Raw genomic sequence first — 26,249 nt, 5'->3', positions numbered from 1 at the left:
AGAGAGAGAGCGAGAGAGAGAGAGAATACACGCGAGAGAGAGAGAGAGAGAGCGAGAGAGAACACGCGCGAGAGAGAACACGCGCGAGAGAGAACACGCGCGAGAGAGAACACGCGCGAGAGAGAACACGCGCGAGAGAGAACACGCGCGAGAGAGAACACGCGCGAGAGAGAACACGCGCGAGAGAGAACACGCGCGAGAGAGAGAGAACACGCGCGAGAGAGAGAGAACACGCGCGAGAGAGAGAGACACGCGCGAGAGAGAGAGAACACGCGCGAGAGAGAGAGAACACGCGCGAGAGAGAACACGCGCGAGAGAGAACACGCGCGAGAGAACACGCGCGAGAGAGAACACGCGAGAGAGAGAACACGCGCGAGAGAGCAGCGCGAGAGAGAACACGCGCGAGAGAGACGCGCGAGAGAGAACACTGCGCGAGAGAGAACCGCGAGAGAGAACACGCGCGAGAGAGAACACGCGCGAGAGAGAACACGCGCGAGAGAGAGAGAGAACACGCGCGAGAGAGAGAGAACACGCGCGAGAGACGAGAGAGAACACGCGCGAGAGAGAGAGAACACGCGCGAGAGAGAGAGAACACGCGCGAGAGAGAGAGAACACGCGCGAGAGAGAGAGAGAACACGCGCGAGAGAGAGAGAGAACACGCGCGAGAGAGAGAGAGAGAACACGCGCGAGAGAGAGAGAGAGAACACGCGCGAGAGAGAGAGAGAGAACACGCGCGAGAGAGAGAGAGAACACGCGCGAGAGAGAGAGAGAAACACGCGCGAGAGAGAGAGAGAACACGCGCGAGAGAGAGAGAGAACACGCGCGAGAGAGAGAGAGAACACGCGCGAGAGAGAGAGAGAACACGCGCGAGAGAGAGAGAGAACACGCGCGAGAGAGAGAGAGAACACGCGCGAGAGAGAGAGAGAGAGAACACGCGCGAGAGAGAGAGAGAGACACGCGCGAGAGGAGAGAGAACACGCGCGAGAGAGAGAGAGAGAGAACACGCGCGAGAGAGAGAGAGAACACGCGCGAGAGAGAGGAGAGAACACGCGCGAGAGAGAGAGAGAGAGAACACGCGCGAGAGAGAGAGAGAGAGAACACGCGCGAGAGAGAGAGAGAGAGAACACGCGCGAGAGAGAGAGAGAACACGCGCGAGAGAGAGACGAGAGAGAGAACACGCGCGAGAGAGAGAGAGAGAGAGAACACGCGCGAGAGAGAGAGACACGCGAGAGAGAGAGAACACGCGCGAGAGAGAGAGAGGAGAGAGAGAGAACACGCGCGAGAGAGAGACGAGAGAGAGAGAGAGAACACGCGCGAGAGAGAGAACACGCGCGAGAGAGAGAGAACACGCGCGAGAGAGAGAAGAGCGAGAGAGAGAACACGCGCGAGAGAGAGAGAACACGCGCGAGAGAGAGAGAACACGCGCGAGAGAGAGAGAACACGCGCGAGAGAGAGAGAACACGCGCGAGAGAGAGAGAACACGCGCGAGAGAGAGAGAACACGCGCGAGAGAGAGAGAACACGCGCGAGAGAGAGAGAACACGCGCGAGAGAGAGAGAACACGCGCGAGAGAGAGAGAACACGCGCGAGAGAGAGAGAACACGCGCGAGAGAGAGAGAACACGCGCGAGAGAGAGAGAACACGCGCGAGAGAGAGAGAACACGCGCGAGAGAGAGAGAACACGCGCGAGAGAGAGAACACGCGCGAGAGAGAGAACACGCGCGAGAGAGAGAACACGCGCGAGAGAGAGAACACGCGCGAGAGAGAGAACACGCGCGAGAGAGAGAACACGCGCGAGAGAGAACACGCGCGAGAGAGAGAGAACACGCGCGAGAGAGAGAGAACACGCGCGAGAGAGAACACGCGCGAGAGAGAGAACACGCGCGAGAGAGAGAACACGCGCGAGAGAGAGAACACGCAGCGCGAGAGAGAGAACACGCAGCGCGAGAGAGAGAACACGCGCGAGAGAGAGAACACGCGCGAGAGAGAGAACACGCGCGAGAGAGAGAACACGCGCGCAAGAGAGAGAACACGCGCGCAAGAGAGAGAACACAGCGCGCAAGAGAGAGAACACGCGCGCAAGAGAGAGAACACAGCGCGCAAGAGAGAGAACACGCGCGCAAGAGAGAGAACACACACGCACAAGAGAGAGAGACACACACGCACTCGAGGGAGAGAACACACGCACTCGAGGGAGAGAACACACGCACTCGAGGGAGGAGCACACACGCACTCGAGAGAGAGGACACACACGCACTCGAGGGAGAGAACACACGCACTCGAGGGAGGACACACACGCACTCGAGGGAGGACACACACGCACTCGAGGGAGGACACACACGCACTCGAGGGAGGACACACACGCACTCGAGGGAGGACACACACGCACTCGAGGGAGGACACACACGCACTCGAGGGAGGACACACACGCACTCGAGGGAGGACACACACGCACTCGAGGGAGGACACACACGCACTCGAGGGAGGACACACACGCACTCGAGGGAGGACACACACGCACTCGAGGGAGGACACACACGCACTCGAGGGAGGACACACACGCACTCGAGGGAGGACACACACGCACTCGAGGGAGGACACACACGCACTCGAGGGAGGACACACACGCACTCGAGGGAGGACACACACGCACTCGAGGGAGGACACACACGCACTCGAGGGAGGACACACACGCACTCGAGGGAGGACACACACGCACTCGAGGGAGGACACACACGCACTCGAGGGAGGACACACACGCACTCGAGGGAGGACACACACGCACTCGAGGGAGGACACACACGCACTCGAGGGAGGACACACACGCACTCGAGGGAGGACACACACGCACTCGAGGGAGGACACACACGCACTCGAGGGAGGACACACACGCACTCGAGGGAGGACACACACGCACTCGAGGGAGGACACACACGCACTCGAGGGAGGACACACACGCACTCGAGGGAGGACACACACGCACTCGAGGGAGGACACACACGCACTCGAGGGAGGACACACACGCACTCGAGGGAGGACACACACGCACTCGAGGGAGGACACACACGCACTCGAGGGAGGACACACACGCACTCGAGGGAGGACACACACGCACTCGAGGGAGGACACACACGCACTCGAGGGAGGACACACACGCACTCGAGGGAGGACACACACGCACTCGAGGGAGGACACACACGCACTCGAGGGAGGACACACACGCACTCGAGGGAGGACACACACGCACTCGAGGGAGGACACACACGCACTCGAGGGAGGACACACACGCACTCGAGGGAGGACACACACGCACTCGAGGGAGGACACACACGCACTCGAGGGAGGACACACACGCACTCGAGGGAGGACACACACGCACTCGAGGGAGGACACACACGCACTCGAGGGAGGACACACACGCACTCGAGGGAGGACACACACGCACTCGAGGGAGGACACACACGCACTCGAGGGAGGACACACACGCACTCGAGGGAGGACACACACGCACTCGAGGGAGGACACACACGCACTCGAGGGAGGACACACACGCACTCGAGGGAGGACACACACGCACTCGAGGGAGGACACACACGCACTCGAGGGAGGACACACACGCACTCGAGGGAGGACACACACGCACTCGAGGGAGGACACACACGCACTCGAGGGAGGACACACACGCACTCGAGGGAGGACACACACGCACTCGAGGGAGGACACACACGCACTCGAGGGAGGACACACACGCACTCGAGGGAGGACACACACGCACTCGAGGGAGGACACACACGCACTCGAGGGAGGACACACACGCACTCGAGGGAGGACACACACGCACTCGAGGGAGGACACACACGCACTCGAGGGAGGACACACACGCACTCGAGGGAGGACACACACGCACTCGAGGGAGGACACACACGCACTCGAGGGAGAACACACACGCACTCGAGGGAGGACACACACGCACTCGAGGGAGAAACACACGCACTCGAGGGAGAACACACACGCACTCGAGGGAGAACACACACGCACTCGAGGGAGAAAACACACGCACTCGAGGGAGAAAACACACGCACTCGAGGGAGAACACACACGCACTCGAGGGAGAAAACACACGCACTCGAGGGAGAAAACACACGCACTCGAGGGAGAAAACACACGCACTCGAGGGAGAAAACACACGCACTCGAGGGAGAAAACACACGCACTCGAGGGAGAAAACACACGCACTCGAGGGAGAAAACACACGCACTCGAGGGAGAAAACACACGCACTCGAGGGAGAAAACACACGCACTCGAGGGAGAAAACACACGCACTCGAGGGAGAAAACACACGCACTCGAGGGAGAAAACACACGCACTCGAGGGAGAAAACACACGCACTCGAGGGAGAAAACACACGCACTCGAGGGAGAAAACACACGCACTCGAGGGAGAAAACACACGCACTCGAGGGAGAAAACACACGCACTCGAGGGAGAAAACACACGCACTCGAGGGAGAAAACACACGCACTCGAGGGAGAAAACACACGCACTCGAGGGAGAAAACACACGCACTCGAGGGAGAAAACACACGCACTCGAGGGAGAAAACACACGCACTCGAGGGAGAAAACACACGCACTCGAGGGAGAAAACACACGCACTCGAGGGAGAAAACACACGCACTCGAGGGAGAAAACACACGCACTCGAGGGAGAAAACACACGCACTCGAGGGAGAAAACACACGCACTCGAGGGAGAAAACACACGCACTCGAGGGAGAAAACACACGCACTCGAGGGAGAAAACACACGCACTCGAGGGAGAAAACACACGCACTCGAGGGAGAAAACACACGCACTCGAGGGAGAAAACACACGCACTCGAGGGAGAAAACACACGCACTCGAGGGAGAAAACACACGCACTCGAGGGAGAAAACACACGCACTCGAGGGAGAAAACACACGCACTCGAGGGAGAAAACACACGCACTCGAGGGAGAAAACACACGCACTCGAGGGAGAAAACACACGCACTCGAGGGAGAAAACACACGCACTCGAGGGAGAAAACACACGCACTCGAGGGAGAAAACACACGCACTCGAGGGAGAAAACACACGCACTCGAGGGAGAAAACACACGCACTCGAGGGAGAAAACACACGCACTCGAGGGAGAAAACACACGCACTCGAGGGAGAAAACACACGCACTCGAGGGAGAAAACACACGCACTCGAGGGAGAAAACACACGCACTCGAGGGAGAAAACACACGCACTCGAGGGAGAAAACACACGCGCACACACACACACACACACACACACACAAAAAACACGAGAGCGAACAGCCAAGATTAAACATCCCAGAGCACGAGAGGGAACACCCCTGAGCACGAGAACAAACACACAAGGAGAGAATGAGAGAGGACGCGAGAGTGGATGTGAGAGAAGACAATAGCGAGAAGACGGCGGGGGGGGGGGGGCGGGGGGGGCAGGGGGGGAGGGAGAGTGCATGCAAGAGAATGCACAGAAGGTTAAAAAAAATGCGAGAAAAGAGAAATAGTAAAAAAAAGAGAAAAAGAAGCAAAGGGTGTCGGAATAAAAAATATTATAACTGATTTGACAGCAACTGAAAGTAATGTGAATGTCAACTGTACCAATCAAAATATTGCACTTTTTCATCAAAACAATTTTAGTTTTGGCAATGGAAAACTGGGATTTTAAATGAAAAGAGGTGCAAAGTATTTTTTTATTTCAAAGAAGCTATTACGCTGTCATTTAACCAACTCATTATGATTTACATTTAAACATTATTTTCATTTGCGGTCAGAATGAGTTTTAATAATATTAAAGATCGTTGTTTCATCTTCTGATTTATATAAAATTCCCAAATGTTGCTTGTTCTGCAGCAGTTGCTTCATTTAAAAAAAAACAGGATTTTGGGCACTGCCTGGGTGAAATTTCTGTGTTAAAAGGTCATTTTCTACAAATATAGTTTAGTTCCTCAATTTTTCCACGAACTACAAATATCCACACAAGTTTGAGTTTCTTGCACATGGCCAGGTCTGCCACAAAACCAATTCACCCACAAAGAAAAATGGCACATTTTAAAATATTATATTCTTTATGGTTCAACTGATTGTGATTTTCACCTTTTGTGCATTCTCCCCATTGCCCGACCATTGGTGGCTGTGCCTTCAGCCAGCACGGCCCCACATTCTGGAATTCCCTCCCAAAACCCCACGCCTCTCCATCATTCCACCTCTTTCTCCTTCATTAAGACCCTCCTTAAACCCCACCTCTTTGACTAAGCTATTGGTCACCCATCCTAATAGCTCCTTCTTTGGCTGATTACACCTCTGAAGTGCCTTGGGGGCGGCATCTTATTAATATCAGTAGATGTACGTACAGTGTTACTTGGGCAATCCGTAAACAAAATATAATGGCTATAGTATTTCAGTATTCAAACAGCAAACTGCCCACTAATATACTAAGAAAAATAAGTTTGCATGATTAAACAGAAGGAGCACACTTGTCTGGGTACAAAGGTACAGAGCTTGCTTCAGTATGTTTGGGATCATGGTGATCTATTGAAGTATAATTTTAAGTTCACAATGTGCCACCCTCCCCCTTAGTATAGGTAGAAATAGATAAGCAAATTAATGGTTGCAAAGGATTTCTGGAAAAAAAAACTAGAATCAAACATATCTAAAAATCACATACATTCAGTTGAGAACTTTACATTTTACCATACGATCACAATATGCTGCCAAGAAATCATGACTTCATAAGAGGTAGCAACATTTTGGACAAAACAAAGTGATGCATATTTGGATTAACAACTGGCATAAAAATAGAAATGTGAGAGACTGTGGGACTGAATTCCAAAAAGGCATATAATTGCAGGTATAAAAGAAAGCTGATACCGATTTTTGAAAATGAGTGCTGGAGACATTTGATATAATACTCGGATTTTCACGATGGGCAAAGCAACGTGTTAACATATTTGTTGATACTCAATGTTAGTAAGCGTTCTATGACAATGAGAGAATAGACAAAAGTCTGCTGACATTGGAGTCACCTACTTTTGATGACCTGGAACAAGCTTTACCTCAGGTTTCAAATGCAAAAACAAAATATTTTTCCTATTACATGCACAGTATTGTAACAGACAAAAACTTTCATCAGCAAAGTTTCCAGCCCGTGGATGACCATGCACATGGCATAGTCTGTATTAACAGTACTGTAGCTTTCTGTGCACAGATACAACGTATTGTAAATGAAAAATACAAAATGAACACAGTTCTAAGAAAACCACCCCACTAATAAGTCTGTTAGCTGCCTTGCTCAAGAATTTTATGAATACTCTGCAACAGCCGAACCATGACTATTAAACTTCATTAAATCTCTCCTTTATTAAAAAAAACTGTTATTGAAAAAAACATGCATGAGTTCTGTTAGTCAGGTATAATAGATTAACATGTCTTATCAACATTGCTAAGTATGCGATTCCACATTTCAGCATTCTTGCAGAAAGCACTGCATCACCCAATACATCTGTGCAGCTAATTAAAGATAATTTGATCTTAATGAGGCAGAAAGAGTATCAGCATTAATTCAAATGTAAGTCGATCCATGAAAGTCATGTAAAGACTTGCCTACAAAGCCTCACATCTTCCCATAACTACTGGAGATCTATTTTACACAATTAAGTCTCAACTCCAGCTCATTACATTTACAACTTTCAAAAAATATTCTGAAAGTCAAATTTGACCATTTGGTTACCAATAATGGACACAAAAAAAAACAAAAATGTTAACATTAATGTATATAATAATGACATTTTTCTTTCTATTGCCATTGATAAAACTATTGGACTATAAACAACTGACATGTGCAAGAATGTATGATCAAGATTAAAATAATTTAACAGTGACATTGCATTGATGGCATCAAAAGAAAATGTCAGTTATCCACAAATGTAAATTACATGCGTTTTGTTCCATTTAGTTTAATTGCATCATGAAAAAATACATCTTTTATCCTCATTTGAACAAACACATTTCTCTTTTGCATTTCCTAATTCTAATCATCTACCAGTCTCACATAATGTCATTAAGATTCATACCAGTGGAAAAGTCCATATAATGGAGTAATAAGCTCCATATAACCTTCTGAGAAAATTTTAGACATGGTGGGGGGGGGGGGGGGGCTATGAAATAAAAACCTGCAATGATTCCTGTGAAAAGTATGTAAAAGTCTTAAATTTCTCTCCATTCAGGCAGCTTGTCCAAGGCACTGCTAATGTCACTCTTGGTCAAGTCAACTGGAGGTGTGCAAAAGCAGCCCCAGTGACCCACTGACTGATTTTCCCTCCCTCTGAAGTCTCTACAAAATATTTCTGACTACACAGCTAGAATTTGCCACATAAAGAAAATCACAGGCAGACAAACCTTACTGGTCTATGTTGATGCACGACAAATCATCAATGTATGGCACTACTGTGCGCCATATTTGTTCTTATGACGACTGAACTTTTTAAACCCTGTGAACTCAGCTCCATTAGGAACTAGATTAATAATGTTCCATTTTCTTGTTTGACCCCCCCCCCCCCAACAATTCAAGCCACATGCTGTATTTATTTCATTTTTGGTTTAATCTTTCATTTCAGTTGCTATGTTTATGGAATTTCTATATTTTAAAAACCTATCCAGCTAATGTTGCTTATTTTTCAGATTTGTGTTTTACATTTGATTATTTTGTTTCCCATATGGTGCTTTCTCTCTTGCTTTATTTCTATTGTGAAAAGTAAATCCAAGCCTCCCCAACAAACTATACAACCACATTACACAAAGGTGTCAGTGTCATTCCGATTTACAGTCCCAAGTTGACTATATTGCAGACTCACACCTTTTCAATTCAGTTATGTTTTATTATGAGGGATTTTAGTGAGGTAAATGGCAAAAAATTATTTCCACTGCCCGTTGAGTTGGAAACTCGAGGGGCATTATCCCTCTACCCCACCCACTTTCCTGAAAAACAAGTAAAACCCTCCAAGATGCACAGGGGTCTGCTAAACCAAACCAGGCAGCACCCCTAACCCCAACTAACTGCTCCCCCATCAGAATATACTTCAACTTAAAACATCTCCAGTAACCCCATCTGCCATGTTGTAGGTGCAAGTCAGGGCAAAGCACAATCCCCAAAAGGAAGTAGGACCCACTGCTTTCGAATACAACACCTTGAGCACAATCCAGAGTCCACTGAAAACTGCTGTTTGCCATTTTTTCGATGATACATCCATGAATTTTGGTGTATTTACCATGATTTTTCCCAAAATTACAACCATTATCATCACTTACCAACTTGTCCAGTTTTGCCATCGAGTATCAGGACTAATTTAGATGCAGGGTAAAATTCAGATAATTGATCTCATTAATTCACCTTAACATCAACCATGGAAGAATTTTTGACTATTTCTTTGGTATTAATTTTTCAGTTTGAGTTAGACAGCCAATGAATGCTAAATTTGGGATAGTTTTATGTTGTACACTTATACTTAATAGATACTAGACGAAGACTGATGAAACTGCTCAAATGCCTATGGGACTCTTTCAGCAGTTTGACAGGAAACTATAATCTCTTCATTTTGGATTGAATTTGCATCCAGTGAAAGTCCCAAGGTTCCTCACACAGGAGAAATAATCACCAAGTAGTTGTGTTAGGGGAACTGACTGAGGCTTTAGGTCGAAGAGATGGGGAAGAGAGGTAGTAATGCAGAGAATTTCAGAAAGTAGGATTGAGACAGCAGAAGGCTTTGAACTCCTCACAGGGGGTAAAAAACTAAAAAAAAGTCTGAATAAATACAGAAGTTTTATATTGTAAAAGAAAAAAAAGCAAAAGCAGAAAAAAGGTTTTCCAGGTGGACTTTCTCCAGTTTAATGCTGCTTCTTTCTCTTTCATACATCATTTACTTTGTTTTCTGGATTTTGTCTAGGAACCTTGCTCAATACCCAGTAATTTATCCAGGTCATGTATCTGCATATTTTACATACCTCCAAGCAACTTCCCTATGTCAATGAACATATACTTCAGACTGAAGTAATTCTGGCACTCACCGTCTGCACCATCATTTGTGCCATTCTTCAGTGATTCAACAGGTTCTAATTCCTCCCACACTCCATACTTAATGCCCAAATTGGATTCGTCATATGATTTGACCTCTCTCATTGCAGACAACTTTCAAAGTGCAGAAAGTAAAATCTGGCTGGGAGGATCGCATGCTGATAACAGAACCCGCTTGATTTTCTTTCCACAGAAGTTAATGGAAGGAAAATCAGACAAGTTTTGTAAGGGACATGCATTCCTCCCACCAGATGTTCCTTCTGCGCTTTGCCCAGGTTATGGTTAACTCCCAGGTGGTAAAGACAAAAATCTCCCTCAAATAGTTAAGTGCTTAATAAGCAAATGGTCACTTTACATATCATTCTCAAGTTCTTAAGATAACTGCTTAAAAACTAGGTGAGAGGTTATCTTCATCCTGAACTCAAAACTCCTGAATCATTGATACTTTTTTTCTCCCTAGATGCTCGTCTCACAGGTTACCTTCAAGCTCATACTTATTCTTATTTTTCATCTCAAAGACTTCTTTCATGAGAGAGTCAATCATGGCCTTCAAAAAGGAACTAGATAAGTACTTGAAAGGAAAAAATTTGCAGGGCTACGGGGATAGGGCGGGGGAGTGGGACTAGATGGATTGCTCTTGCATAGAGCCGGCACGGACTCGATGGGCCGAATGGCCTCCTTCCGAGCTGTAACCTTTCTATGATCTTCCCTGTAAAGCGCCGTGGGATGTTTTGCTACATGAAAGGCTCTAAAAAACTGCAAGTAGATGTTGTATCTAGTGGAACCACAGATTACCTCTGTTAGCTACAGATTCTAAGTCTGCAGCTTTTATACATCAACGCAGACATGGACTTTTAAAATCTAATTATTGCAGATATGTAGCCTTGACACTAACAAAGGTACATCATAACTTGTGGGAGGAATAGGTGGCCAACATAAATAATTTTTTTTGAGATGCAAGATTTAACATTGACAATTAGGTTCTAGATTGATTCTAGTACAAACTTGGCAGTGTAAATGGTGGGGTGGGGGGGGGTTTACATTTCTTATTTGGCTACTTCTCTCTCTTCATGCACTCCCAACATCAACTAGTTTTTAATTGAGTCCATTTTCATGATTTTTTTTCCACATGAAACCATATTGAATAGAATTTGTGTTAAGAAACAGCATCCAAGCCTGAAATGCAACAAATGCCTGCTGAGCATCACAATGGGATGCATATGTGAACTGTGTTTATAATTCAGCATGTTAATTTAAAAGAAATCTTACAATGCTGCTGGAAGATGGAAATCCCCCAACGTAAAACCCTTTTTCATTTGTTGAATTACTGATGTATAAATGATTCAACTCACCACTGCTACCACAGTCTGCACAGGAGATGAGATCTTCTGGCTTTTTTTCTCGATTGTATTCCTTTGTCCCCAAGCAGAAACTGCAGATTGGAAAGGGATTTGCACGGGGCTAGAAACAAGAGGTTTTCTTCATTTAATTTTTCTGCCATATAAGTGTAACAATCAATCTAACACAGTAATGTTAAAAAAAACATCATAAAAATGTCTCATTACAAATCCCAAAAAGTATGTACCATATTCACCTATTATGCAACCTATTATTTGCTTTAAAAGTGTATTATACAATTTATCAATGTAACTCATTCATTTTGGCACACTGAACAGTTTCCACATCAATTTGGCTCAGTGGATATGTTTTCAGTCAACCTACTGTACTCAGCAATGAACAAAGTCTAGTACTGTGCTATGCATGGTACATGCAGCCCGCAAAATAGTTTAGTCAGCTCAGGTTACATTTTAAATTATTTTTCTACATAATTTAATAAAATGCTCAACTTCCAAAGCAAAAGTCAGTTTTTCCATCTGCGACTAAAATAGAAACATCTGCTTGCAGCAGGACAACAGTAAAGACATTTTACTGTGAAAAGCACAATTGATTACCCCATTTTGAGGGATCAACACCGATTTTTATTAAGAATTGTTATAGATTGTGCCTTTGCAGTTAAGCTTTTGAAACAGACTGAATTTTCTATCAAAATAGGTTTGAATTATTGAATGATTGCTTTTGCTACAAAAGGAGGAGTCAGCAACCTTGAACCTTCAACCGACCCAAAAGAAGTGCATATGAAGATTACTAGACTGTACTGCATCTTAATAAATATCAGTGTGGAAAATGTAGTAGTCACTCCACCTTTATCCCAGAAGTAGCTCAATAAATAACCGCACTTTTGTTCCAATAGAATGATGTTTCAGTATGCTGTATTGATTTTTTTTTAAATGATGTATGGGTTTATGGTTTCATCACTGGAAAATGTACCAGTCAGCATTCTAAACATAATGGATATGTACCAAACAATTCAGCAATCATCTTCAATCTTTAGAAGATTCAAAGAAAACTTTTACATATTTAGCCCAAGTTATGATATTCTCATGTACTATTCAATGAAATTCTAATGTCATTTCTTGTTAAGGCGCATGGGATAATATTGTTGCTTCTCAAATCACTATTTGATTGCAGGAATTAAGCTTCCATTGCTATTTGCTATGATATCCCTTCTGACGCAAAACAGAAAACTAAGAAATTCTTAGGTTTCTACATAATACAGAACAGCAGACTTTGGAGTGTGTTTCAAGGTAATAATAAATCTTGGGATTGAAATATTGTTGATAAATAGTTCAAGGTTTCTATTTTTAAAAAAAAGTTATGACATAATTGCAACCTCTCAATGCGATTATTGCAGTCAATGCATTCTCTCACTATCCTAGACACACAGTGTTTACCACCTGCTCTTGATTACTTACTCTTTTCCATTCCCAGGTCTGCAAGGGTTGGTTGTGGTGGGGGTTTGAAAAGGAGGGATTAACCCAATCATGACTACTCATTTCCTAATTTGGAGCTCATGTTACCCAGGAATTGAAACGAATGCTTTAACAAATCAGATGCAATTGTCAAAAGTGCAGCTGAGCAGAAAAATTATCTAATTTTAACTCTGCTGATGCAGAATAAATCTGATATTGTAAGTTACATACAACAATTCATCTAAAAATCAGAAGGATAACGTTACAATATAGCAGATTACACCTCTTAGCTATGTTTGCTATCACAGAATTTAACCCTTTTTCACTCTTTACAGTTATTTATCCACAGGTTTCATACACCAACTCTCAACCCTGTAACAAGCAATTCAAAGAAGTGGTTCACTCTTTTCCATCTTTACAACTCCACCAATTAGAAGGACATGGGCAGCAGGTGCATGGGAACACCATCACCTCCAAGTCACACACCATCCTGACTTGGACATATATCGGCCATTACTTCATTATCGCTGGGTCAATAGCCTGGAACTCCTTACCCAACAGAATTGTGAGTGCACCTTCAACACACGGACTGCAGCGGTGCAATAAGGTGGCCCACCACCACCTTCTCAAGGGCAAATAGGGATGGGCATAAATGCCAGCCTTGCCAGGAATGCCCAAATCCCGAGAATGAATGAAAGAAACCCCCAAAGAAGTCTATACCACAAAAGTGCCAGCTTTATGTTAGAGCAATCCAAAACTAATCCGACTGCCTTGTTCTCTCCGCATAGACCATGCAAGTTCCTCTGCTTCAAATATTTATCCAATTTTCTCTTAAAAGACGTAATGGTCTCTGCCTCAAGCACTACCTGTGGCAAGTGTTTCACGCTTCAACAACCATCTGCGTAAAGAAATTTCTCCTAAACTCTCTTCATTCTCTCAGAGACAATTTTATATTGATGAGCCCTCATCACCGACTTCTTAACTAGAGGAAATGGTCTCCCCCAATTCACCCTATTAAAACCCTTCATAATTTTAAAAACCTCTATTAAATCTACTCTTAGCCATCTCTGCTCCAATGGAAATAATCCCATGATCTCACATCTCTGCTCATAACTATAATTTTCCATCCCTGGAATCATCAGTGAACTTACACTGTTTAAAAAAAAACATTCCCATTTCCATCATTATTTTTCTCAGTTTCTTTATCCTTTTGCTAAGATTACACAAGTTTTGTGTGTCAACTAAATTCTGTTGAACCTTGCGATATAAAATTTGTCTCAACAAATCAGAGAAAAGATACTTTCCAACTTTGGTGGACACAAAGCACAACCAATGTGTCGAATTTTAACAAACATGGATGAACTTTTTTCTTCATCTCCGATAGTATTCCTTTGTCTAATTTTCTAAAATTGATACGTCTCTCAAACATAAAACAGCCTAATAATCACAATGCAGCCCAATATTCGTACAACAGTTTCAGAATTGTTCTTAATATGTGTGGTAAATCTTTGATGATTGCATGAAGTAGAATTAAAATTTTCCTTTCTGTGCTTTCTTCTCCTCCCATCACACAATTTCACTGTTTATCCACCAAAACCGGCTTTGCTTATAATCTTTTCAGTGGGTATCCATTCTTTCTCTACTTCCCTTATGCTTTCAGTATTGTTAACGTAACTGCTTTCACTACTGAAACAGATTGCTGCTCATAATATTTATGTATGAATGCTTATAGAGCTCTTATGACATTTCACTGTCCACTATTGTAGATGAGGCAATATCACAATTAAAATAAATGAGTTAATGCCAGGACAGCAGACAAAGCAGTGCATTTTATGAACATGTGAAGTGTTCATAAGCTAATATCATCAACAGTACTTTCTGGCAATCTGCTCCACAATTCCATCACACTCAATCTAAAAAATGTTGCATAAGTTGCAGACAAAGACAGAGGCAGGGGAGGGAGGGAGGGATGGAAGAGAGGCGGGCAAGAGGGAGGGGGTGCAAGCGAAAGAGACACACACAGATACATTGCAAGAGTCTGTAATAGTGTTAACTTAGTTCTAAACTTCCATTACTAAGAGTGTCATGTTAGAGCCACTTTCATCTCTGAGTGGCTCATTTACTTCTCTTCTTTCTACCCTCCTCAGGAGGTTAACTGGCATTTAGACCCTTAAGTTGAGTTGTTTCCCTGCAAGGTTGCTCCAGTGATGTCATCAATATCCTAATGTGGCTGCACAGAAGAGAATTGGAGAGCTGTTTTGAAGTCATCTAATCTTGCAAAACTACATAATTGGCTAGGGATGTTGTTAATATTGGCAAAAGTACACACAATTTTCTCCCTCATCATACAGTGAAACATTACCATTGTTTTACATCAATAATGCCCTTAATAACCCATACAATTAGGTTACCTTAAATCAGAATGGGAATCAAAAGCATGGTTGCTTAAGGAAAACATGTCAGTGAACTCCCTCTGTAAACTAGTGTCAGCCTTGTCTAAGTTGCAGCACTCTTGCCTCTGTCAGAAGATCCCATTCCAGAGACTTGAGTTCATAATCTAGGCTGACACTTCAGTGCAGCGGTGAGGGAATGCTACATCGTTGGAGGTGTTGTCTTTCGGATGAGATGTTAAACCGAGAAACAAAATGCCCTCTCAAAGACAGACTTATTCAGAAAGTAGATGCAAATGGGAGTAAAGGTGGTAACTTGCGTATGTAATTGGCAAAGGGATAGGAGGCAGAGGTAAACGGATGTTTTTAATGACTGGAGAGAAGTACGCAGCGGGGTCCCCCAGGGATCGGTATTGGGACCATTGCTTTTCTTGTTATATATAAATGACCTGGACTTGGGTATAGGGAGTACAATTTCAAAGTTTGCAGATGATACAAAACTTGGCAATGTAGTGAATAGTGATGAGGATAGTAGCAGACTTCAGGAGGATATAGGCAGGCTGGTGAAATGGGCAGGCACATGGCAGATGCAATTTAATGCGGATAAGTGTGAAGTGATGCACTTTGGGAGGAACAACATGGAGAGGCAGTATAATCTAAATGGTACCATTTTGAGGGGGGTGCAAGAGCAGAGGGGCTCAGGGGTGCATATTTACAAATCTTTGAAGGTGGCAGTGCAATTTGGTATGGTGATTAAGAAAGCATATGGGATACTTGGCTTTGTAAAATTGTGGAATTAAAAATAAATTTGTTGGACTATAACTTGGTGTTGTAAAATTGTTTACAATTGTCAACCCCAGTCCATCACCGGCATCTCCACATCATTGTAAAATAGGGGCATTGAAAACAAAAACAAGGAAGTCAAGCTAAACCTTCACAAAGTACTGGGTAGGCTTCAGCAAGAGTACTGTGTACAATTCTGGGCACTACACTTTAGGAAGGATGGCAAGGACTTGGAGAGGGTACAAAGGAGGATTACCAGGGATGAGTGGCTTCAATTATGTGGAGAGATTGGAGAAGCTGGGTGGTGGAAGCAGATTCCACAGGAACTTTCAAAAGGCAACACATTGTATATACATGTTGTGATGACCCAAAGAACCACCTTAAGAGTTATAACATGTGAAACTGTTCTGCAGTTTTCAGACTCAGTTGAAATACTAAAAGAAACGGAAATTCCCAGTTCAACATGGAGTAGGGGATGCATGCTGGGTGTTGGGTAAAAAGATAAAGAAAGGGTGTATAATTGGTGAATATGACCTAAATAACAAGGCAAGTTGAATTGGCTGAATTGTCTTTCTCATTCCTATCTTATGCTACATGATGATTTCACGACTTAATTTAGCTAGTTGTGAGGAATGGGTCTGAGAGTTCATATCATAGTATGTTACAGTACAGAAGGAGACCAATCAGCTCATCGTGCCTGTGCTGGCTCTTTGAAAGAGCTATCCAATTAGTCCCACTCCCCTGCTCTTTCCCCATAGCCCTGTAATCTCTTTCCCTCCAAGTGTTTATCCAATTTCCTTTTGAAAGTTATAATTGAATTTGCTTCCATCACCCTTTCAGGCAGTGCATTCTAGATCATAACAATGTTGCTTCTGGTTCTTTTGCCAATCGCCTGTGTCCTCTGGTTATCAACCCTTCTGTCACTGGAAACAGTTTCTACTTATTTACTCTATCAAAACCATTCATGATTTTGAACACTTCTTTCAAATCTCCTCTTAAATCTCTCTGTTCCAAGGAGAACAACCCCAGCCTCTCCACATAACTGAAGTCCCTCATCCCTGGTACCATTCTACTAAATCTCTTCTGCACCCTCTCCAAGACCTTGACTTCCTTCCTAAAGTGTGGTGTCCAGAAATGAACACAATACTCCAGCTGAGGCCTAACCAGTGTTTCATAAAAGGTTTAGCTTAGCTTCCTTGCTTTTGTACTCTATGCCTCTATTAATAAAGCCCAAGATCTCATATGCTTTTCCAAACAGCGTTCTCAATTTGTCCTACCACCTTCAAAGATTTGTGTACATACACCCTCAAGTCTCTCTGTTACTGTACCCCCTTTAAAATTGTACCATTTAGTTTATATTGCCTCTCTCATTCTTCCTACCAAAATGTATCACTTCACACTTCTCTGCATTAAATTTTGTCAGTCTGTCTACATTGTCCTGAAGTTTGTTACTATCCTCCACATTGTTTACTACATTCCCAAGTTTCGTGTCATCTGCAAACCTTGAAATTATACCCTGTATACCCAAGTCCAGGTCATTAATATATATCAAAAAGAACAATGGTCCTAATATCGACCCCTGGGGAACACCATTGTATACTTCTCTCCAGTCTGAAAAACAACTGTTCAACTCTACTCTCTGTTCAATTTATTCTCACTAAAAATAAGATTGAGGAGGATTTGATTATAGTGTTTAAATATTATGATAGTTATAGATAACTGGAATGTTCTCTTGGAAGAATTAGTGAGAAATAGGCAGGGGAAAAAAAAAGAGATTTTTAAAAGGTGTACTGGCACACTGCATTGCAGTCACACAGGACATGGATTAATGACTGAGGCTCAGTTTGATTCCCAATACAGTCAGCTCCTTATAACAACAGGACCATCACTGACTGGAAGACTAAATTCATAGAGAGATTCATTCACAGTTGGCTGTCATAACCAGCATAATTCTAGGGTCCATTATTGTAGATAGAGATGCAGTCTCACTGTCCATGGTTAAGCTGGGAGTACACAGTCACAGTGGTGAGGACACTAATGAAAGTGTCCACTCTCAAAGCTGAATGAAAAATTTGCAGAGTAGCTGAAGTGCAAAATATTCAGGTGGTCATTTGGAAGAAGAAAACCTTGAAGCAAATAATTGAAACCCAACTGAAAATGGACAAAATAGTAACTATGAAACATTTTGGCAGAATTCTCATCTCAGTGATACGGTGAGATGCCATTCCAATTAGAAATGGAGATAGTGGGCTGTGGGCTGTAGTGCTCATTCGTGATGTCATGAGAATGGAATTTTGCAGGTGACTGGAACAACAGCAACACATACAGCAGTTTGATAATGGTTTTTTTTAGAAAACATTTTTTGCTGTGCACATGTCTGGAGTGGTGTCCAATTGAGAGTGGTCCTGTAGAGGGAACGTGCTTCTGTTTTTCTTGGTGTAGATGGCAAGCTGATCAGTGGGGATAGGAGGCATGTCAGTTTTCCTGTACAATAGAAGGGGCAGGATGGGGTCCAGTATCTCTTCACTGTTGGCAGAACCAAACATTTGGATTTGACTTTGCAAGTAATACTTCAAAGGCCTCCCCTTCCCTACCATACATGAAACAAAATTCTTTAGAAATTTGAATTCTTGCTTTTTCTTGATGATGACTGTTCCATACTCAAGATACTTAAGTCAACAAACTGCACATACTGAAAAATATCATGAATTATTCTGTTTATCCAGGCCATAAATGCAGACAATTTTGACGACAGCTAAGCTTGATCCCCAGGGCTTCTCAGGTGCAAGCTGCTGGTAGGACCATAAAGTGATAGAAGTAGAAAAATGTTACAGGGAATGCACACACATAACAGTAACTGTATAACCTAGTTTGAGTGGAAGCTAAAATTAGCTTATAAATGAGGTTAGAGGAGCTATTGCTCCTTAGTGGAGAGCTTTTAACACACAGGTTCCTGAAATCTTCAACTCTGGATTTTACATGAACTGCAGAGTTTAACTTAACTTTGAAGTCCTACACAGCCAAATAGCTTACAAGGGTCTGTTTTTGGTGACTGATAAGTCTGGTTCGGCATACTACGCTTTCCTTGAATATCAGTTTAGCTCAGTTGATAGCACTCTCCCTTCTGAGTCAGAAGATTGTGTATTCAAGCACACTCCAGGAATTGAGCACATAATCTAGGCTGATGCTTCAGAGCAATTTTGATGGAATTGTCAAATATTCCATCCCTCGAGTGAGATGTTAAACCGAGGCCCCATTTGCCTGTTAAGGTGGATGTAAAAGGTCCCATCATATTATTCTAAGGGCAGAGAGTCCTCCCAGTGTCGTGGCCAATATTCATCCTGCAAAAAACACAATTGGAACATTTTTCCAGTCGTTCTTCTCATTTACTGTTTGTAGGACACAGCTATGTGTAAATTGGCTGCCTTGTTTGCGTAGTAAGCAGCATAACTAACTTCAAAAGTAATTAATTAGCTGCAAAGTGCTTTGGGATTTCCTGAGGTCATGACAGGCACTATATAAATCTATGTCCTTTCTGCCTTTCTCTTTCCTGTTGGCTAAATGTGATGTGCTACAGTGTATATATGGTAGTTGCATGCAAAAGCATTTTATCATGCATTCACTGGGCACAGAAACTACTAAATGAACTAGTCTTGTGCCTGATTCTGCAACAACAACAACAACTTAATCTGATAATGTAAAAATTTATATTTAATCAAATGTTCAGATCTAAAAACCTAAAAGTCAATTTTAGTGAAAAAAAGCTCTTCATGACTGATGTGAATACAATAAATCCTTAATGTCTAGTTATGAGTAGATACTAAGGATTTACTCTATTCACAATGTAACATAAATGAGAATATTCTCAGAAAATCAAAACATCACTATTTTTATGCCGTTAATTCTTGGAGACAATTCTATCTTCCCACCAAGATACTGTAAATATGCCAAAAATGTAGAAATTCATGATTCATATTTTTTCTAAAAAGGATTACATAACAGGTAATTCTACATTGCTAAGAACATTTCCTTATGGGCACTCCCTGTTACTATGTTGTTAATACACCTGCTTGCCCTTTTATTTGGACATTCATAACATCATCACAGGATTTAAAATATAGCTCTAAATTCAACCATTACAACAGCAGCAACAACTTGCATTTAGATAGTGCCTTTAACATAGAAAAACATCCTAAGGTGCTACACAGAAGCGCAAGACAAAAATCGATACCGAGCCAAAGGAAGAGATATTAGGAGGGTTGACAAAGCATGGTCAAAGAGGTATGTTTTAAAGAGGGGCTAAAAGAGAGGGAAGTGGAGAGGCAGAAAGCAAATTCCAGAACGTAGGGCCTCGAGGGCTGAAGGCATAGCTGCAAATGGTGCGACCAAGGGAGAGGGGAATGGACAAGAGGCCAGAAGTTGGAGGAACACAGAGTTCTTGGAAGTTACAAGCCTGGAGAAAGTTTCAGCGATAGGGAGGGACGAGGCCATGATTTAAACCTTACTGTGGGTAAAGAGTGAAAGATCGTTTCCAATGGTGGGCAAATGGGTTTCAAGGGGACTGAGACCGAGGTTTATCACAGCACTTGGAGCATCACAAGCTCCAATACACGGAGGAGATGCAGGAGGGCCAAGTACGGCCGGCAGCCACCCGTAGTAGTTTGTGTGGAGTGGAGTGCTCCTCCATGCTCTGCAGAAGGGGAAATAAAACAAACTTTCCCTACCATTTCTTTCGTGGTCTCCAGCGGTTCCTTTAAGGACCACGTTTAGGCTGCTGTCGAACTGGAAAAACTAGTCGGAGCTTACATGGTGCATGCTTTAAAGAGTTTTTCATGCATTTTGCAGAAGGGTCCTAAAATAGACACAAGACCCTTCTTTCCATATTTAAATTGATTCAACACTGAGTTTAGGCTGCTGCCAGGCATGGCTAAAAAGTGAGGACCAATATGTCCGTGGCCATTCCGATTAAGTGTTAGATATTGAACCCACTTTATGCCCAAAAAAAGGGCAAAACATATACCAATTTCTACCCCAGTGTATCAAAATGGCTTTTGCTGACTGTGGCCCACGCCAAGTGCCAGGATGTCGGATCAGACCCACCATGTAAATCGAGTTTAACGTCCCTGGGCTGGACAATTACTATTACTGGAATAAGAATCACATATCTTAAGAACGTTTACTTGTATTATTTGATTTACTGAAATTCACTTCAGAATGCAATCCAGAAGAGATATTGCAACCCTCATGAAGCCAAGTTACAGACCATAATGGCAAACACACAAACTGACAAGTCAACTTGAACAGTACTTAGAAATAGTATCCTTCTACCTCCCCCTCCCCCCAAAATAAAAACTCTCTCAGTATTTCTCCAGTCGCGTCAGAGAATTTCATGAATGGTTTCATACCTAGTTGATCATTTATTACTGACTTTTTCCTAACAGAAAGCTTGGTAGCTTCCTGCATTTGAGGCTCAGATAATAACAGCACATCTAATCGATGACAAAAGCTTGCACTGTTCGCACCAGCTTGACATTTTCCCGACAGCAGTATTCATGAATTAATAAACCTAATCTTGTATGATCCTAAACCTGTGGGCACGCAGAGCAATGAACAATGACCAACAACAATGACCTATGATAAGCCAGAAGTCACATTTTACACACATTGCACGGAGAAGAAAAACCATTTTCCTCAAGTCACTCCCTCAGTAATTTATTACAGGAAATTGCTTTTAACCTCTTCAGTGTTTTATGCACTGGAGACAAATGTTTATCACCCAATGATACAAAAGATCAAAAGCCTGCTGTCTGTGATCAACTGGTAAACAAATAAGGACTACATTTAGAAAAAGCAAAGCTGAATAAAAAGATTATTTTAGAAAAACTAAATAAAATGTTCAAATTAATTTTCAATTTAAAAGCTTGCAGTTACTACACCAACCACAAATTATTTTTGATATTAGATTTGTTAATCTCTTTTCCCACCCCAAGTCCTGAAAAGAATATTACATTGTGACATGCAAATAATGTGAATATCTGTCTGTGAAGTGTGGGTAGAGATTGAGAAAATAGTTCAAATAGCAGTCAAATCATTATACAAAAAATAAATTATAAATTATAAATAAAGGATATCAATTTTCAAAAACTTGGCATTCTCCATTTTCAAAAACCTCAAATCGGTTTACATTTTATGGTTCTTGTCCCCTATAGCAGCACAAGAACAGAAGCATCAAAGCATTGTGCCATAGAATGGGAAGTAGCATTTTTGAAAGCCCACTCTGCTGAGTTACGGGGAGGTGCCCTGCACAGGTCAAGTACTTCCTATGGGGAAGTCAATAACTGATTATTAAGCTGTAAACTAAGTGGATACAACAATTAGGAAACTGACCTACTTTCATAGGTTGTCTTATATGTGGCAGTCGATAAAGGACTATCACCGTTTCTGCATCAGAATTTTCAAAACAAAGTTGGTTGGTTAACTTTTTCGATGGATATGAAAAAAAAATATTCTATTACTACAACTGTCAAAAGCTTCACCACACAACAGAAATCAACTACAAAACATTGCACGACCAATACTTGTGCCTATATAATATAGTTCTTTGCATTGTCCAAAAAGTCCTATCAAGGTAACCAGAATTATTAAATGCACTTAAAAAAAGTATGAATTACACAAAACACAGCTTTCTAATAAGTCTCTGGCTATTTTCCAGTAAGTTTAAAAAACATACTTGAAATCATATTTAATTTTTTGCAAAAGCAAAACCATGCTGCACAGCTGGGAAAACCTGGAAACAGCTACTGGCAAGATTTCTTAAACCAGGCAACTGTCGAGACTGAATGATTAAACCTAATGTCAAACTATATGTGGAATTATGCCACATCAACTTTGAGTGACTCCACTTTGCTTTTTGTTTCATATACATTAGTAAATATCTGCTCATAACTGAACAGAGTAGCTTAGTTTCATTGACAACTCCACAGGCAACACTGTTGTCAATCAACGACACCAGCTTAGAGATGTAATTAGACAAAAGTGCACAGGGAGCCAAAGGAGGAGATATTAGGAGGGGTGGATGCAGGTCTTAAGGAGTGTCTTAAAGGAAGAAAGGGAGTTGGAGAGGCAGAGGGGTTTTAGGAGGGAATTCCAGTGTGGGGCCTAGGTGGTTGAAGGAGAATTCTGGTGGGTTATAGGGCTGGAGGAGGTCACAGAGATGGGGAGATGTAAGGCCATGAAGGGGTTTAAATATGAGGCTGAGAATTTTAAACTGGAGGCACTGGGGTACTGAAGTGGCCAATGTAGGTCAGCAAGCATGGGGTGATGAGCGAGTGGGACCTGGTGCGGAACAGGATATGAAGTTTATGGAGGGTGGAGGATGGGGGGTCGGCCTAGAGAGCAGTGGAATAGTCAGGACTGGAGGTGACAAGGGCATAGATGAGGATTTCAGCAGCAGATGGGCTAAGACGGGATAGAGACAGGCTATGTTATAAAAGTGGAAGTAGGCGGCCTTTGTGATGCAGAGGATATGGGGTTGGAAGTTCAGCTCAGGGTCGAGTAGGACTCAAGTTGCGAACAGTCTGGTTCAACTGGAGACAGTGACTGGTGACGGAGCTGGAATCAACGGTAAGTGTACGGAGTTTGTGGCAAGACCGAAGATGATGGCTTCGGTCTTCCCAAGGTTTAACTGGAAGAAATTGCAGCTCATCCAAGACTGGATATCGGACAAGCAGTCTGACAACTCAGAAGTAGTGGAGGAGTCTAGAGAGGTAGAATGTTGATGTTCAAAGGGACCTGGGTGTCCTTGTACATGAGTCACTGAAAGCTAACATGCAGGTGCAGCAAGCAATTAGGAAGGCAAATAGTATGTTGGCCTTTATTACAAGAAGATTTGAGTACAGGTGTAAAGATGTCTTACTGCAATTATATAGGGCCTTGGTGAGACCGCAACTGGAGTATTGGGTACAATTTTGGTCTCCTTACCTAAGAAAGGATATACTTGTCATACAGGGAGTGCAACGAAGGTTCAACAGATTGATGTCTGCGATGGTGGGATTGTCCTATGAGGAGAGATTGAGTAGACATTACCATCGCCGAATCCCCCAACATCAACATCCTGGGGGTCACAATTGACCAAAAACTTAACTGGACCAGCCATATAAATACTGTGGCTACAAGAGCAGGTCAGACGCTGGGTATTCTGCAGTGAGTGACTCATCTCCTGACACCCCAAAGCCTTTCCACCATCTACAAGGCACAAGTCAGGATTGTGATGGAATACTCTCCACTTGCCTGGATGAGTGCAGCTCCAACAACACTCAAGAAGCTCGACACCATCCAGGACAAAGCAGCCCATTTGATTGGCACCCCATCCACCACCCTAAACATTCACTCCCTTCACCACCGGCACACAGTGGCTGCAGTGAGTGCCATCCACAGGATGCAATGCAGCAACTCGCCAAGGCTTCTTCGACAGCACCTCCCAAACCCACGACCTCTACCACCTAGAAGGACAAGAGCAGCAGGTACATGGAAACAACACCACCTACACGTTCCCCTCCAAGTCACACACCATCCCGACTTGGAAATATATCCCCGTTCCTTCATCGTCGCTGGGTCAAAATCCTGGAACTCCCTACCTAACAACATTGTGGGAGAACCTTCACCACACAGACTGCAGCGGTTCAAGAAGGCGGCTCACCACCACCTTCTCAAGGGCAATTAGGGATGGGCAATAAATGCTGGCCTCGCCGGCGACGCCGACATCCCATGAACGAATAAATAAAAAAAACTACGCCTATATTCTCCAGAGTTTAGAAGAATGAGAAGTGATCTCATTGAAACATACAAAATTCTTACAGGGCTCAACAGGGTAGATGCAGGGAGGATGTTTCCCCTGGCTGGGGAGTCTAGAACCAGGGGTCACAGTCTCAGAATAAGGGGTAGGCCATTTAGGACTGAGATGAGGAGAAATTTCTTCACTCAGAGGGTGGTGAATCTTTGGAATTCTCTACCCCAGAGGGCTGTGGAGGCTCAGTCATTAAGTGTATTCAAAACAGAAATTGATAGATTTCTAGATATTAAAGGCATCAAGGGATATGGGGATAGGGCAGGAAAATGGCGTTGAGATAAAAGATCAGCCATGATCTTGTTGAATGGCAGAGCAGGCTCGAAAGGCCGGATGGCCTACTCCTGCTCCTATTTCTTATGTTCTTAACATGGACATGCGGAAAAGATAGGCACAGACTAGGGCAATGTCAACATGTTCACGGACCTGAGAGGAAAGGAAGGTTGGAGATAGGGTGGTAGTTTGCAAGAACAGAGGGGTCGAGGATGGTTTTTTTGAGGAGGGGTGATGACGGGAGTTTTGAAAGGGAGGGGGACAGTACTTGAGGAGAGGCAACCATTTACAATATCAGCTGGTATGTTGGCACTAAATAATAAAATTGATAGAAAGTCTGATCTCTTAAAAGGACAATTTCCAAAGAATGGTAACCAAGTTTGATGCGAGTCATTTGAGGTTCACTGTAACTGAACAGTAGAATCATTGGTTTTAATGAATGGTTGGAGACATGGACAGTAAAAGAAAAGCTTGTGTTTGTAAATAACAACAGGACATTTTCTGGGGAGGGTAGATTTTTCAGGATGGATGGGATTCATTTGATTCGGCTGAGGGATAAAAAGCTAGCTCAGAATTTAGAATGTGCCATTGGGTAGTATTTAAACAAGTTGGGACAATGGATACTGCAGCACATAATCTGTGTAGTTCCACTAGGACTAGTGAAGATTGGGCAGCTGATAGTAGTAGTAACCATTAAATGAATCATACTGAACCAAGAATGGAGTTGAACCACACAAAATGAATAGAATTTCTTGAAATGTTTTTATGCTAATACTAGAAGTAATAGAAGTAAAATGCTGGAATTATAGGCATGAGTTTCCATAAAGAATTTAGTTGGTATTTCTGAAACCTGGTTGCATTAAAATGATGGGTTTGAAGTGTAGGTGAAAGGTTATATGGTATTCCATAAAGATAGGTTGGGTCACAAAGGAAGGGGTGTAGCTTTATTTGTAAAAGAGGGTATCACTGCAATTGAGAGGGATGATATTGATCAGCAAAAGTGAATTGAAATGCTTTTGCTGCAGCTAGAGTA

At 43.4% G+C, this 26,249-nt stretch overlaps 2 protein-coding genes across 2 annotated transcripts in view; one reads left to right on the top strand and one right to left on the bottom strand.

Annotated features, from left to right (window-relative positions):
- LOC137303903 (RNA-binding protein 25-like) overlaps positions 1–8,345 on the top strand; it is a gene marked incomplete at its 5' end in the record, with an annotated part of 56,712 nt that extends 48,367 nt beyond the window's left edge. Inside the window, one exon of the mRNA XM_067972319.1 lies at positions 8,272–8,345. Coding sequence (XP_067828420.1) covers positions 8,272–8,345 — 74 coding nt within the window. The remainder of the gene's footprint in view (positions 1–8,271) is intronic.
- kat6b (K(lysine) acetyltransferase 6B) overlaps positions 1–26,249 on the bottom strand; it is a 212,973-nt gene that overhangs the window by 149,757 nt on the left and 36,967 nt on the right. Inside the window, exon 3 of the mRNA XM_067972576.1 lies at positions 11,468–11,576. Within this exon, the coding sequence (XP_067828677.1) occupies positions 11,468–11,576 (109 nt within the window). The remainder of the gene's footprint in view (positions 1–11,467; positions 11,577–26,249) is intronic.

The sequence above is a fragment of the Heptranchias perlo genome, chromosome 36 (assembly GCF_035084215.1).
Source record: "Heptranchias perlo isolate sHepPer1 chromosome 36, sHepPer1.hap1, whole genome shotgun sequence".
Classification (NCBI taxonomy): Eukaryota; Metazoa; Chordata; class Chondrichthyes; order Hexanchiformes; family Hexanchidae; genus Heptranchias; species Heptranchias perlo.
The sequence above is the reverse complement of the archived record's forward strand: the minus strand, read 5'-3'. Positions and strand labels throughout refer to the sequence as shown.